Source organism: Adelges cooleyi, unplaced genomic scaffold, assembly GCF_023614345.1.
Source record: "Adelges cooleyi isolate 19-005CV unplaced genomic scaffold, UGA_ACOO_1.1 ACOO_flye_CR_arks_rails_tigmint_CR_PRNA_376, whole genome shotgun sequence".
NCBI lineage: Eukaryota > Metazoa > Arthropoda > Insecta > Hemiptera > Adelgidae > Adelges > Adelges cooleyi.
The window spans coordinates 2836682-2852480 of record NW_026096053.1 but is presented as its reverse complement, the minus strand read 5'-3'; the positions used below and the strand labels follow the sequence as shown (position 1 = coordinate 2852480).

Here is a 15799-nt window from a genome sequence, read left to right as displayed (position 1 = left end):
TACACGTGTGTTACACACCTTTAAAGGCGCACACTTTAGAGAGTATGCAAAGAGACGTTTCGCGTTATATACCCGCTCGTTCTCCTTTGCACAGCTCGACCCTAGACCGGCGGATCCGAAGCTTATCGAGAACCTAATATACTATTCCGGTAATGTCGCGCCCGTCGTCTGCCGGTGCCAAACGGTATTGGAAGTTCAGCAACATTGTGTGTAACGACTAGCGTGGCGCGATTGTGTGCATGGCACCGATCGCCCAGGGCGCTAACAAATTACACAGTTTGACTGCCAAACCTGATATTAAACAGGAGCCTTATATTTATCTTCCTGTAACTATACACTAACCCTCCCCACCCCCACCCACACCCCGCCCCACCTTCTTGGGTCCGACTTCCGAGCGTATTTGCCGCCGGTTCGACACAGCAATCTATGCAAACGGCACGACGCGGTCCGTCTTAGGTACAAAACACATAAAACATTTGAAAAAAAAAAAAACATTAAAAACTTTAAACAATTCGTTCGCATAACAGCTGTACATCACATCTATAGCGGTTGAACAAACGATATTTGGACGTAAATATAGGGTTTGTTTAGCCGATGAAAAAAAACACACCGACGTTTTCGTTGCTAAGCGGAGCTTTGCGTGGATGGATGTGTTTTTTTTCTTGTATTCTTAAAAATACAAATTCGCCGTAAAAAAAGTTATTAAATAAAAGCGCACCCTCGAAAATTCGTCAATGACTTTCGCGATAATTATAATTTAATTATCTCGGGTTTTATTCGTCGGCCCAACCTCGTTGCAATAAAGAAACAAATTAACAAATACCAATTTACAAATAGGTGCGACAGGAGGGGAAAGCCAAAAGAGGGAATACGACAATTTCCTTAATTGCAACATGTAACAGCTCGACGGCCGTTTATTGAGCTCGGCGAATTCAAATTCGGTACCAAAATAACCGCGAGGCTGCGTTATTATTTACAACCCGACTGCGAAATATATATTTTCCATTAATCGATGTAGCTCGACACAGCTGTCAAGTACACAGAAATGGACTTGCCGTCGATTATTTAGTGAAAACACTTGAGTGACACGTCCGATCTTGACGTTATAATATACCGACGAGCAAAGCGCAAATCTGACGTGCAATCAGTTCGTTTTGCCTTTGATGTTTGTATTTGTTTTTTTATGTTTTGGAATTTTCATAATTAAAAAACCCCGAAGGACTCAACAATAATTATTTATGATACAAAAGTGAGTAAAATTCATATAGGTTAAAAAAAACATGTACGTCAAAGCTAAGAACACAATAGAACCAACAACGGTTTCGTTGTGTTTAGTTATATATACCGTATATAAACGGTATGTCGGATTATCAGTATTTTTTTAATACTGCTATACGGTTTTTTAAACTGCGGATCTACCAAAAAATACTGATAATCCGACATACCGTTTATATACATAGCTCATTTAATCGAAACTATAATACAATTCTATAAGTAAACCAAACAAAACGTTTATTTTTTTAAATCTATTGAAAATCGTATAATATCTAAACATAAATAACCCACATAAAATGGTATACAGGATGACCCATAAAACGATAAACCTATTTTATTACTAGCATACAAACCTTAATACTGACATTTAACTTTTATCGTTCTAGTCGGGGTACATTTTAATGTATTACACTCAAAGGAAATATAATAAGCGAATAAATAAATCACAAATCTACACCTATAATTAAGACCAAAATGTCTTAATTATGTATAGAAGAGAGAAAGCAGGCCAATATAATAGAATTTGTCTTGCTTCTTTTGTCCCTCAAAATCATCTTAAAGTTGTGTACAAGTAGAACAATAATGTATTGTTCGCAAAAACCTATTTCTATATGTAATGTACGTTGGTAATGCTCGATAAATAGATATTTCAGTTGTATCATGCAAATTTACAGATCGTAGTGACTAGAACTTATTTTACACGTTGTCATTAGATCCTATACTGTTGTAAAGTAAAATTTGAAATGAAAAAGGTTCTAGATGAATGTCTGCGATGGCTTGTCTTATACTGTCGTTATTGGTAACAGTTGACGATATTGGCGCTCATTGCAATTCACTCAAGAATTTGGTGCCATATAGTTCATCAAATATTAAACACCCCCCCCCCCCCTAGATCAAACACTTTGTTTATTACTTAAAAACGGAATATATCAACATTTATTAATCACGTCTGTATTATTTTGTTTCCCGGTACCATCTTGGCTCCGCCCTATAAACAACCCTGGAATAGTAACAAGTCGTGTGCAATCGATATTAAACTTACAACGACAAGAAAACTCATAAACTTTTTAGCCAATGATGAGAATCTCGAAAACGTTATGTAAATTAGGCATTGTTAAAATATAGTCTTGGGTAATTAAAAGAAAGAAAAAGGAGTACACGACTTAGGGGTTTGTTTCGTAGTTTAAACATCGGTCAAAGTCTTAACGACATTTACCAAACTGGCACCTCATTTTTACAACGACATTGTAAACGTCGAGTTTAGCAACTCAAGCTAAGCTACAATATTATACTAAAGTATTTTTGACATGGTACGTACACACTGCATAACATTATGCGAAGAACATTTGCTGCCAATTTCATAAACTTATTTACTTGCTTAAATATCCTTCAGAAAAACATACAATCATAAAGTAATCACATTAGCTTTCAAGAAAAAGACAAGCATATCTACAGGATTTTGCTTGCAAATTGAAAATCACTTTAATAATACAATCAAATATAAACGGTTCGATAAGGTTTACTCGTGCAGTTATAATGTGTGAGGTTGGATCCAATTCCGCCCTCTTACTCCTAATCTTTTCCCTGTTTTCAGTATATGGCTGCCCTGAATCGATGGGTATAACACATAGCCACTCGATGCCAATGTAATGACCCGTTATTAACTACGGTGTGTATTGTATACCTTCCTAGTTTTGAGTTTTACCGAATTGGCTGAATTCACTATAGCAATTATACTATCGAAAAATATTTTACAATAACTTCACATTAAACTTGTGCAATATCATAATTGAATCAGTCATTTGAAAAATTACATGAGTCAAGCAAATAAAAAATTTGAACACCACAATGGAGTTATTATTTTTACATACAATTATTTACTGGTTTAGGGTAGTGTAAAAGAAACAAGTCGTTTTCCATAGCTGTGCACCACTTTAGGTGACCCTTGAAGTTTTTATCTGTTTTTCAAAAACATGGCCTATGTCGATTTTTAAATGACTGATTCAATTGTGGCCGAGTCAATTGACGATGATTGTTGTCGGAAGTCTGTTGGTTAAGTTCGGGTAGAGGAGGCAGGGTCGGGTTCGGTCGATAGCTTTAAATAGTACGTGGCTGATATAAATAATTAACAGATTTTGGCGAAACTCGAAGACGAATGTCATAGCGGGTCCATTTCGGTTACAATAACTAATCGACATTTACCGGTCGACCAGGGTAGATGAGGTCAATCATGTTCATGGTCGGTCCTTTTAACCTATCTCTCAGTCTTTTCTCAAGTCCGCTAAACTATTTTCAATGAAAATGTATTCGGTCCAGCACTAGAGTTTTAAACGTACACCGGCAAACAGTTACTCGAAGCGTAGGTACGACTAAAATAATAATAATAATAAAAATAATATTAAATTTCGATTTACAGGCACTCTTTCAAAGTAGCTTAGGTTTCCAAATTGTCACACATATTTAGTGTTCTATGACTGTGTTATAATATCTATGCATAATATACATACACTTAAAGTAATTGAATACGGACAAATTTTAAATTGTAACTTAATTTATGTACAATGTTGCAAGTTTTCTATTATTTATAAATATTTTTTTTTGCGCTATCATCTTCGTAAAACATACGATTGAATTCAATTAAAATTGTCCACTATTAATATTTTGAATAATACTACACCACTTTTAAATATTTTCCTTTTTGTTAACTTTTCGAGTTCTGACCTTAAATCTATTTTACTTTTTACAACGTTTGGTCACCCATACAAAAAATACTTTATACTTTATAATGGCTAGTGGTTGTAGTACTATATTAGTATGTATTACTGTATTTTGGTTGAAAAAGTTTGCGCATTATATAATAATATATTTACATATTATAGTGATGGTAAAACAGACTTGTTTTTCCCCTGTATAATTTATAATTTACTGCCTTAGCGTTATCTATTTGAAAAACTTTATAGCTAATAAATTTGAATCCATGAATATAATATTTTAACTCGTAACATTATCATAATTACATCGGTTTACGGTCCTTTGATTTGATCGCGTAATTGTTATTCCGGCATCTGATTTGGATTCATTAAAATTTAAATTACACATTACTATACTGTTGTCTGTAGCAATTCACTTTTTTTTAGGCTATTGTTTTCTTTCATTTCGTTGAACTGTTTTTGATTATTAAAATGCCATTAACCGTATACTTTCGGTCGATTTGATTTATTCGTGTAATTGAAAAAAAGGAGTTAAGTTATGTTTTAAATTTGTTTATGACATGTAATCTGAAGAGGTTACAGTCACGGCCGTACCATAAACATGAGTCACATTACGACCGAACGTGATGTATGTTTAACAATAACGATTTAAACGAGAAAAAAAACATAGCGAAGCGCTTAAATGATTAGTGTACCACACCGGTAGGGTTCACAGCGGGAGATCCGGCGCAGGTTTGTTAAGATAGCTACTCTGGGTAATATTCGGTGTGTGTGTATATTTTACACGGTGATGATTTCTAATCAATTTGAAAGCTTTCCCCAGAACTCACAATGGCAACAGCGACGGCGGACTGTATTACCTGTAATGTATACAAATGGTCTTTTCCGATTAATGAATTATTTAAACGCCAGCCGACTGAAATATCATCTCCCAAACGAACTGATTAATTATTATGAACTCATTTCGCTCGCTGGCTTTCCACTGTCAACATTGCAACGTCCGAGGTCATGAAAAAACCGAAAAAAAACGAGTCACCGGAGCGTGGAATATTGTCCTCGGTGCATTCTATATTCCTTTGGTACAACTCTATACAGTTGAAATGAATATTATACACTTGTTTTGCAACTTAACGCCGGCTCGACTGTTTTGTATACGACCCAAGGCGTAGTCAAGTCATATGCTATGATTGATTGCAATTATTATTATCGTTTGGTATATAATAATAATAATAATAATATAATATGCATGGTATATAGAGTATACACTCAGCTATTTCTCAGACCATTCTCGGAGGAAATAAACGTCAACTGTGCGTTATGTATTATTCTCTCTTGGCCGATTTCCTAATCCCGGCCGACGCACCTTGGGCTCTACAATAAAACTCTCCAACGACAACACACTGCGGAAGTTATTTGCTTTGCCAATTTTCAGGCCCTCGTTCGTCTAGTCTGAAACCGCATAATCCCTGACCCGTTCGGTTTTGCCGTTCAATTTAAATAAATTTGCATCCCCTCGACCGGTTTTTTCCCCTCCGCCGGCCGTACACGCACACTTAAGTCACAGCTCAATACGCAAACAAGTGGACGTGACCGGAATGAACCGTACGACTTTGGCCGGACAGAATTATTATTAGCTTCCTTTTCTCCGGCTTTTTCATCGCCTGCCCGGCACGTAAAACCTTCAACGCTTGTGTAGCAAAAAAAAAAAAACAACGGCCTATTCGTAAAAAATAAAATATCTACAAACCAACAAGAAAGAGATTCGGAATTTTTCCCATATTTTGTAGGGTTTTTAGTTTGAATAATGATTTTTGTTATACAAGACAACGTTATCTCAGGACCTACACAAACTCGGTCACTGTGTTTTGTGTTACACGACGGCTGATTTTGTGAGAAATCCAAAAAGATATCCATAGCTGGGAGTTTCGGTATTCCGAATCGACAACAGCTTGTTATTGTTTTTGCAAAACCCTCAGCTGGGGTGGCACACTAACCGACCCGGAAACATTTTACGACACGTTTGCGTTTTTACTACACAACAACAACAACTACTACAAGTACTACTACAACTATACACTGATGCTACTATTACTGCTATACCATTATACGGTACACTGTTTACCGACAACGTTACATATTATTTCTACCATTTACAGTCGTCACGAAGCATCTACAGCGGAGATAAACGTGGCGCCTGTCTCGCGGTCGACGGTTATATTTTCTCCAAACGAAATAAACTTATAGGAAACTACCCATCAAAAGTTTGAAAGCGCCGCAAATGAAGGCAATGGACGTTCGATGATTTTCAAAACGAAAATCCTCTTTCTCGGTTTGAACTGAGATTATACTATTACACCCCCCCCCCCCCCATTGGCGGGACACTCGAGTCTCGACACAAACTACTCTAGCAAGGCGCAATCACCAATAGAGTTGTTTGCCCGAAAGCGTCTTTTATAGCTTCCAAGTATTTTTTTTTTTTTACTTTTATCATCACTCTAACATTTAACCGCAACGAACACGTAACCCAACATACACCGGGTCACTATATATTCAACCATCCGCGTTTGGGGTACTAAAACCTTAAAATTTTAAATTAGTACTATTAATAATACGTACATTTATGTTTTAATGAGAGTCTTGTTGAAATAAAAATAAATGTAACACTAATTTTAAGATTTAAGGTTCTTAGAATCCCAAGCCCCCTCCTGATCTCCGTCAATCGTGTGTCACAATTTCGTTACTTGGATTTTAGGACTGTTGTATATTGTTAATAACTGTCAACTGTACTTGGTAATAATTTATTGACAAACTACGAAATGCCGTTACATCAACGTTTTATAAGTTTGCCTGTATCTAAACCATCAGTTAAATTAACATTATAGTTAATGCTGGTTGATCAAGTGGGGTAATGAGACAAATGTGTAAGTGCACATTTTTATTAAATAATTATGAAACATTTTTAATTGAGGAAAAATATGAATGTTATAACACATTTTGTTTTTTTATAACTATACAAAATTGAATTTATTCATTTTACCTAGCTACAATTATTAGCTACATAATCTCAGTTGTTCGCCTTTTTGAGTAAATTTTTCGAACAAACTATAGCGATTTAAATAATGTTTGTTTTTGTTTTAAATGTCTATAAATAATATTATAGCCATATATGTTATTGATACATAGAAATAAACAAAAAGTGACCATTAATCTTGTCCCAATCCATTACCGTCGAATAAAGTTTGCGGTGTTATAACGAAACTTTTGAAACCGAGCACGTGCGCTTGGATTTGTTTGTAAACTTTCTTGTGATGTGATTGGAAGTAGAAAAACGTCTTTGGTCGCGTCGATTTTTCCTCGCAATTAAATTCGCATTATAAGAAAACCTAATGTATTTTTAAGAATGTTTTAACTAAATTCTTTACACGGTGTGATATTTATTAGTTGTGTTATTTATTCTAGCTGTAATAAACTAATTGAGACTTTTTTGTTTTGTTGATTTCAGGATTACTTCGGAGAAACCGGGGTAAAAAAAAAGTCGGCTGGAAATCGTTGTCAATATTTTTGATTCAAAATCGGTAAAGAAAATAAAACAAAAGGTGTACCCATCTCGGACGGGATAACTTCCATCGGCTGTCAAAACACATGGCGGCGAACACTTGGACTCGGTTGGCCGTAGTGGCGCACGTGGTAAGTTCATATTATGCTACCGGTGTTTTACACTGTACTATGCCATCCCTATGGTGGCGCTATATTTTAGAAAAATTGATTGAAAACATCCAAGTCGTTTTACGGGAAAAAAACGTTCTTGCGGGTACTTTGTCGTGCCAATACGGTTTTTGTTATTCAAATCCAACACGATCGCGACTTTTTTTCCCCATTCCTTTTAGTATTGTGGTCGTTCATTGTTATTGCTAAGACCGGAACGTGTAGCATTTATATGGGATCCCGTGGCGTATCCACGACTACCATTTATATATACCCTTTTCTCGGCCGTTCTTATACCTATTTTGTATATGCCGAGTGTATATATTATTATTATGTGCATTACAGTATTTCATACTCAAAAACGGTAAGCGCACAGTTCTGGCGGCTGCCGACCACACTTATCGCGACCGACCATCAGCGGGTATCTCGTACCGAACAATAACCGAAAACAAATATCGCCACACGACCACCCGTGGGCTGGTTTGAATGTCTTGCTAGGCCAACGTAAATACAATCATATATTATTTTCCCTGGCGTATAGACGTGTATACACAGTGACATACTCGAAGAAGTTTTCACACTGAGTTTGATTTACGACCCGGTCGCGCGTGTAGCATATTTTATTGTTTTAACGGCTTTCGTGTAAATCACAATACGACCGCATCCCTTATACGGCGTGTCCACCACCTTCGGATTCTGGTAACGTCCATCGACCCTCTGGAATTCCAACCACGTTGACGTCATCGCGTTATACCCAACAACTATTATCTTTAGACCTTAAGCGGTCTTGCAACCGTGATAAAATTGGGCTTAAATAGACTCTTGTCATTTCCTTTGAAAAAGTTCAAATGGGAACTCGGGATTGTTGGGAATAGAAACATATGTTTTTGAACGAAAATAGAGCCTGTATGCGATAAGGTTTGATGAAAAATTGCCTATACAATGCGCCTTAAAAAATGCACTTAATCACGAGGCCCTAAAGTCTTTTATGACTAGTCAAAATATAGCTTACATTATTATACTACTGCGATTTTAAACGTGGTATGTACAACACACGTGCTTGTTAAGCATCTAATATCGATTATATTGGGAAAAGTGGAAGTATGCAACTGAAGTCTGAAAACAACACAGCAGAAAGGATACGTTGGAATAATAGCGGAATTGTTGTGTGAAAGAGTTTTGAACGAAACAACACTCAGGCGCAAAAAAAGTTAAACTCAAACAATTGGACATTACTCATACTCAGGTGAACGCTCGTTAGGTATTCGTTGCACGCGATGAAAGCCGTGACTAGGTACACATAATATTGTTTCCGATTACAATGGATAGTGTATCAATTATACTGCACGAATAAAAATATGTGTTTGTGGAAAATGGAAATTGTAAAATAAGAATGTTTGCAAAACGAGAATTTTGTAAATTCCACTTTTGTTCAATAATATCGTTATGATCGTTGCTGGATTAAAGTATGTTCAGAGTTGTACACCGTAGAGGATTATGCTAGGATTACCACTTGACCCCTCTCGAAAATGCATTAAATGCTACGTTTCACGCGCTCTCTGAAAAAAAAAGTCTCCAAATCATATGCACGCGTGACTGATGTATTTTTTTTGTATAAGCGCCACAATACCGAGCTTTTTGTTTCGATCACGATTCATGTTGAACAAAATGAAAATGTAACTGTGGAAAATAAAACAAATGCATTTTTTTATTATTTTACTAGAGCGTTCGCCCGACTGCGGGTTTTATAATACGCTGTGTAGGTTGCGACCTAAAATAGTTTTTCCCAGGAATTTTTTTTTTTTTTTTTATACAAAATGACCATAACAGATAGGTTTACAAACAGTATACGCCGAATCCGGTGTTCTTATATGTATACTTAGAAATGCACCGGCAGTGGTAGTTTGTTTACCGCTAAACCCATATTGTGTGGACATGACTTTTTATCCGTTCTTAAACTCACAGACTGGCATATCAGTACAAATTATTGAATTTCCAGGAACATCGACCATGTAAAATATTGTATCCAAATCAGGAATAACCAAGTAGTCTTGACCAGCGTTTTATAGATAAATACAAAAAGCCGGTTTTCGTACCCAAGCGTTATTACGGTTTTGGCACTCCGGGTAGATCGAGGGTATTGATCGAGTTAGGCGAAACAATTTTTTAAACTTGAAATCTCCTTAAAACAGATTTGAGCGACGGAAAACAATGGGGTCGTTTCGTGTTTCTAGATTTGCAGGCGCTTAGTAAATAATGCACGCCCGACCTTAAATTCCCAGTCGGATGTATAATTAAATATAAAAAAAAAATCCTCTAACAAAAGTGTCAGAGCCTTGCAAAATTCACGTCACTAGATGGGTGCTTTGTGTCCTTTGTCGTTGGAGTGCCATCATCACTTAAAACAATGTACGTACATTTAAATCGCCGGTCGTAAATTACTCGGTTCACGTTGCTGCGTTTTCGAGTAGCCAGTCTTGATCTGCTGAAGTATTTAAAGCGCGTGACAAACCCCGACTTACCCTCGTCGAAATCGGGTTTGGAACGGTTGTTGTAAGCTTAAGCGCGGTTTCCGTTTCCTGTCGGTTTGTAATTGGGCCCTGTTCAATTTTAACGTCAAAGTGTGTAAATAAATTAATCAGCACGCAACACTGTGCTAACGCGCTACACTATCTCAGCCTTACTGCTCAGACAAATGCATTATCGAACAAAAAATGTTCACTGTAAACGTTTCAACTTTGTCTATTTCACTTTGTCTACAGCTAACCATCGAATGCAATCAATATGGCTTAATTCGATTACATTTAGTATTAAGGCAAAACAAATTTCCTCCTTGGTCGGGTTGCTATCGTTTAAAGCTAAAAACAACATTATAATATTGGCTTGTGACTCACTCGAGTGTGTTACCTGTAAAAAGCGATTTGATAATGTGTAACATTATTAACATCACATAAAAAAATATTATGTACTTAAAGTTTTATGGTAGAACGATAATAATGTGTTTCTATGTTTGTTGAAAACTATAAAAACAATCGATTCGCACAACACAGCGTTCTTGTAGTATATGTATTATGTTTTACTATACTTTAATTTGGATCACAATTGAAATACTAAGTTCAACAATCTACCTTTGCCAATTAATAGTTCACGTCATGAGTTTTTTATTTCATGTTTAGTTATTATTTTTTTTTTTACTATGAAACGATTGCGGTTACTTGTTTATAGCACAATAATTCATTAGACTAGTTAATTGAATTTTTCATAGCTGTTATTTAATTTTAATTAGTTTTATTGCAATGAAATGCAAATTTGTAATATTACATTACGCTTGTTCTGGTTGCTTACATCGTCATATAAATATGAATTAGAAAATGTACAAAACTTTATTTCGTGGTCAATTACCATTAGTCGAAAAAGTGCTCGACCTGAACAAATTATACAATTCGAGCGAATAAAGTATATAATAGTCTACAATAATAATTTATGGGTTAGCCATGACCGTGACAGAGCCATAGACTATATTTTAACCAATTAGAGTCTGTTTTAGAATTTGAATTATTTATTACTACGGTGATCGTTTGGTAGTCTACCAAAATATCTTAATTGACAGCCAAAACTAGTCTAATTTTTAAAAAACCGTTGATTTGGTGCCGGTTCAAATTTTTATCATTAACAATTATCTATTTGAATAGGTTAGGTTGTTAATTAACGGTTTTGCTGCTTTATCTTTTGTTAGCATAATATGATATCGTATAATATTATTGTACATAGTAAATACACAGCAACGAGTCCACAGTTAAACAGAACTAAACGTGAGTTTAGTAATTAGTCAGAAACTTTAGGGGAAAACTGGAAAAGTGAATAAATCGGTAAATATATATTAGGAGGATTATTTTTGTATTCTCTGATCTTATTATGTCATATGCAAGGAGACGTTTCAAACAAAATCAAAAATACTTGTTTAGGTACTTTAATATACGGTCTATGTTGTCTAGCCTATTTAAGATTAATCCTATCCTAGTAAATTTAGTTACAAATATTTTTTGTGATCAAACTAAGCCTAACTTGAATTATTGTTCACAACGTGATGTAACTGGTCCGAAATTGCGATAATATTTTCCACTATACCAATTTTGTATTTATTTACAGTCACAACATGAAATATACTATTAATCATCGTAGATTTTAATAAAAGTATGATTTTTCAGTTTTCCAATCTTCTTAGCTAATAATTAATAACTTCCAAAAGGAACTTTTTCTGAAAATATCCGTTCCGGGATAAATGCCAATAGTTTATAGTCAGTAGATTATATTTAGTCACGAAGCAAACGTTTTTGCCGGCTGTGATAGATTTGTAAAGGATAAAACATAACTATGATTGAGGTGGTCGTGTTGAGTTTTTGTGTACATATAATAAATTAACTTTCATATTGGGTCGAATTCAGCGCTAAAATATGTATTTTGTGCTACACTATACTGTTTTGTAAGAGTTAAGAGCAATAATAGATGAGGAGATATTTTCAACTGGATTGTTGTGTAACGATGTGATATGTGTTTTGATTGTTCTTTATATTATGAGCAGTCAGATGTATGAATGTATCTTGTTCGAATCGGTTGTTCATCTAATCAGCAGTGTTACCGAATTATAAATTGGTGTAATAGATGGGTAAAATATATCAAATATATTATACAGATTATAAATATTATGATATTACACAAAATTTAAATGTTTTAAAACGCCCAATGACGCAAAGTAAATTATCATTGGCGTAATTTATCCTGGGTCATTGGACGTTATAGCGGCCATAAAATATTCATTCTTTAGAAAGTCGGCCATTTGTTACGGACTCGGTTTAATGATTCAACGGCGACTACAGTATTACTAGTTACGTTGATTTTCGAAAGCTCTATTATGCTGGCAGTTTAAGGGCTGTGTTAATTTTTAAATTTTGTGATTAGGTTCAACCGGGTGGCTGTTACCGGCCACTGGGTACGTATCACCGAGCTTCCGACGTTCATGCAGTTTTAATGAAATGGGTAATACCATAATGTAGGATCCGATCAACAAAAAGGAACTCATGTCACAAATTATGGGCGTAACCGCTAACAAAAAAAATCATATTATAGAAAACATTTTACGTTTAGCAAACAAAATAGAAACGTTTCTAATCGTTTCCGCCTTTAATTTTATTTTCAATGGAATTTTCATTATTTTCTAAATTATTTTTCTGCAAATATACGTATCGCGTCGTTTATTTTCACACGCACAAACGCCATTTTGTTCAATACTCATGACTTGGTTGACAATGACGAATTAACGTACAGTTTTAATGGATGTAATGAGTCAAGTTTAACCGAAACGTTTACTATACTGTACTTACTCGACCCGTTTCTTTACAATAGCAACAATAACAAGTAACAACAATGATTGCAAAAGAAAATAGTGTCGGATGAAACAGCGTGTCGACAAAATAACGTTTCCGGTGTTATACATTTTACCTTTTGTTATTGTGATTCATATTTTGCATTGCCAACTTCCGCTTGTTTGGATTCGCATGACAATGTTATTCGTTGGTACTTAATGATACCTATTTTTATTTTCTTCTTAATCCTAAAATAATTGTTTTGGCCGTTGCATCGGTTTTCAACAGTTATCCAAAAAGCGGAAACGAAAAAACGAGTTTGAGGGCATAAGCCATAAATAAAAATACTGTAAGTGTGGTGTGTGTGTGTGTATGCAATCAATTTACAAGTATGTATAGCGGTACATTTACTGGTAAAGTAAGGTAGGAAATTCGATTCGGTCCAATAAATGCCCACATAGTTGGCCGCCGCGGTCCGTTTATTCCGTTCCCGGCAAAGAGTAAATAATAATATATAAAGGAAACCATATAATGCTGGCGAGAGCTCTTTTTGATATTTTCTCGTATTTACGCCGTTTAAAATAAAACCGGGTTTTCGAGTAGTTTTTTTTACAAAAGTACCGACGGGTTTTCCAATTTCCATTTTTATTATACTCGATCGTATACACCAGAGAAAATCCGATTTTCCGGAGACGGACGAAATTTGCCTTTTTAACAAACAAACCCCAGGCCTCAGTCGGCATAGCATGTGTTAACTATGGACGAAGAATGGACCATAATAACTGTGCTACAATATAAATTAGCCCAAGATCCAAAGACGATCAATGGTGTAAATATTGTATGCTAATAGAAACCGCTTGACCAGATGGATTGGCAACAGGCAGTATTACTAATGACAATATTACTTACAATAGCCTTAGAGCCGACATTGATAACGGAATAACAATGTTATGCTATTTTATGCATTATAATAATTAATTTAAAAATGTCTGGCCAAACGCTGGTATTTACATTGGACGTATGTAAATAAGTAATAATTGTACTACAGAGTTGAAAGGCCATGGAAAAGTTAATAATTCAAATGTTCGCAAAAGTAGATTTCAATAAGATTAAATTTTCGTCAATTGTAAAAAAAAATTATTGTTAAAAAAAGTGTTAAAATTTACCTAATTAAACAAAAAATATCTTTTTACAATTATTATATTTTTTTGAGCAAGGAGGTTGGGGGAGCAGGAGGGGATTGAGTTCTTAAAAAAAAAAGTTTAAAGCATAAAATTTAAAAAACGTATTATCCAATCACATGGCCAAGATAAAATAGAATTACACCACAATTTTATATTATTAGTAGGTACAGCAATGCGGTATCTGCGTTCGGCCCTCGAGTGCCTCTTCGTACGTATAACGTTTTTCATAAAGAACCCGCATCGACGAGGGAGGAAAAAATATGTTTTCACAGCCTATTGTTGTGGTGCGCCCAAGTCTATTGTAGAGGTCGGTCTTTGAAGTTTGAAGCTATTTCGTGGGTAAGCAGCCGGCCACAGAATTCGGTCATCTATTTATGAGATAATAAACAAGGGTCTGACAAGCATAATCTTATTTTATTATTTGCCGTGACGGTTGGGCACGACATGCTGCCGACCAGAGGGAAAAAAACTTTGTTTCGCCGTTTTTCTTTTCTCGCTAAAATACACAGGACCGCTCATATAGTTACATACATTTATATATATATATATATATATATACATGCAATGCTGTCGTCGAAAAACCAAACCGGGTTGTAACTGGTATTTTTTGCGACAACCAGCGTATTAACCAGGGTTGTGTGGGCGGACACCGCATTTTTTTTCCAACCTCTGTCTTGGGGTGTAATAACGACTGTAATAGTAGCTAATAAAATGTTTGCTATGTATACATAAAACGGCAGTGATGTTATTACCGATGTGATATAATTAGATACCTAAAAAAAAAAAAATAGACGACTTCCCCCGCATTCGGGTATTACGTTTATATTGCCTTGTGAAATTGAACCAGTCAAAAATATAAAAAAAAAAAAACATTGCACGTTAGAAGTTTTTGCTGGTCGCGAAACGACGGCCAAGAGCATTTGTTTACGATTGTTTTAGTTTTCGTGCAAGTATTAAAGGGAAAGCGACGTAGGAAATATAACTATAATAATATAACGGTATAAAAACGTCTGAACGATTTAAAATAAAACCTTCACCCGTGCAGTCAGTTTCTTTTTATTATTCTGAGGAAAAAAACTTGTTCGAGGTTCTTTGGCTAAAACAAGAAATTTCGACCACCCTTGTTGAACAAACGAATCCTTCCCTCAGGACGAAAGCCGCAAAAATCTACCGTTATACTCACACCGTTTCCAAGGGTAAAGGACCGGAAAACTTTTTAACAACCGTTTGCCTCGTCCCCTTTGCAAAGACCGCTAATTCACATTCACATATTTTACCCTCAGGTGAGACCGTACCGTGTTATAGTTCCTACACCGAAGGATTTATGTATAAAATAAAAATGACTTATCGATTGCCTCCAGCTGCCGTTAGGTTCCCGTTGAAAAAGGCCTGTTAAATTTGATAAACAAAACCATAAAACAGGTTGAATATAACAACGTGACACGTTTTTATGTCGCCCTAAAGTATTGGAGCCGTTCACAAGAAGGATAATTCTTTATTATTATTATTTTATTTATCGGTTATTTTCTAATAAGAAATAAACTCTGGTTATTTTCCAATA

The 15799-nt window shown here is 35.3% G+C and overlaps 1 protein-coding gene across 6 annotated transcripts in view; it reads left to right on the top strand.

Moving 5' to 3' along the window:
• Positions 1-15799, top strand: part of LOC126840789 (ADAMTS-like protein 1) — a 204442-nt gene that overhangs the window by 137109 nt on the left and 51534 nt on the right. For 5 of the 6 annotated variants that reach the window (XM_050576729.1, XM_050576732.1, XM_050576731.1 and 2 more), the window contains exon 2: positions 7489-7673. The exons of the other annotated variant lie outside the window; for it this stretch is intronic. In XM_050576729.1, coding sequence (XP_050432686.1) covers positions 7629-7673 — 45 coding nt within the window. In that variant the 5' untranslated portion in view covers positions 7489-7628. The remainder of the gene's footprint in view (positions 1-7488; positions 7674-15799) is intronic. 6 annotated transcript variants of the gene reach the window in all.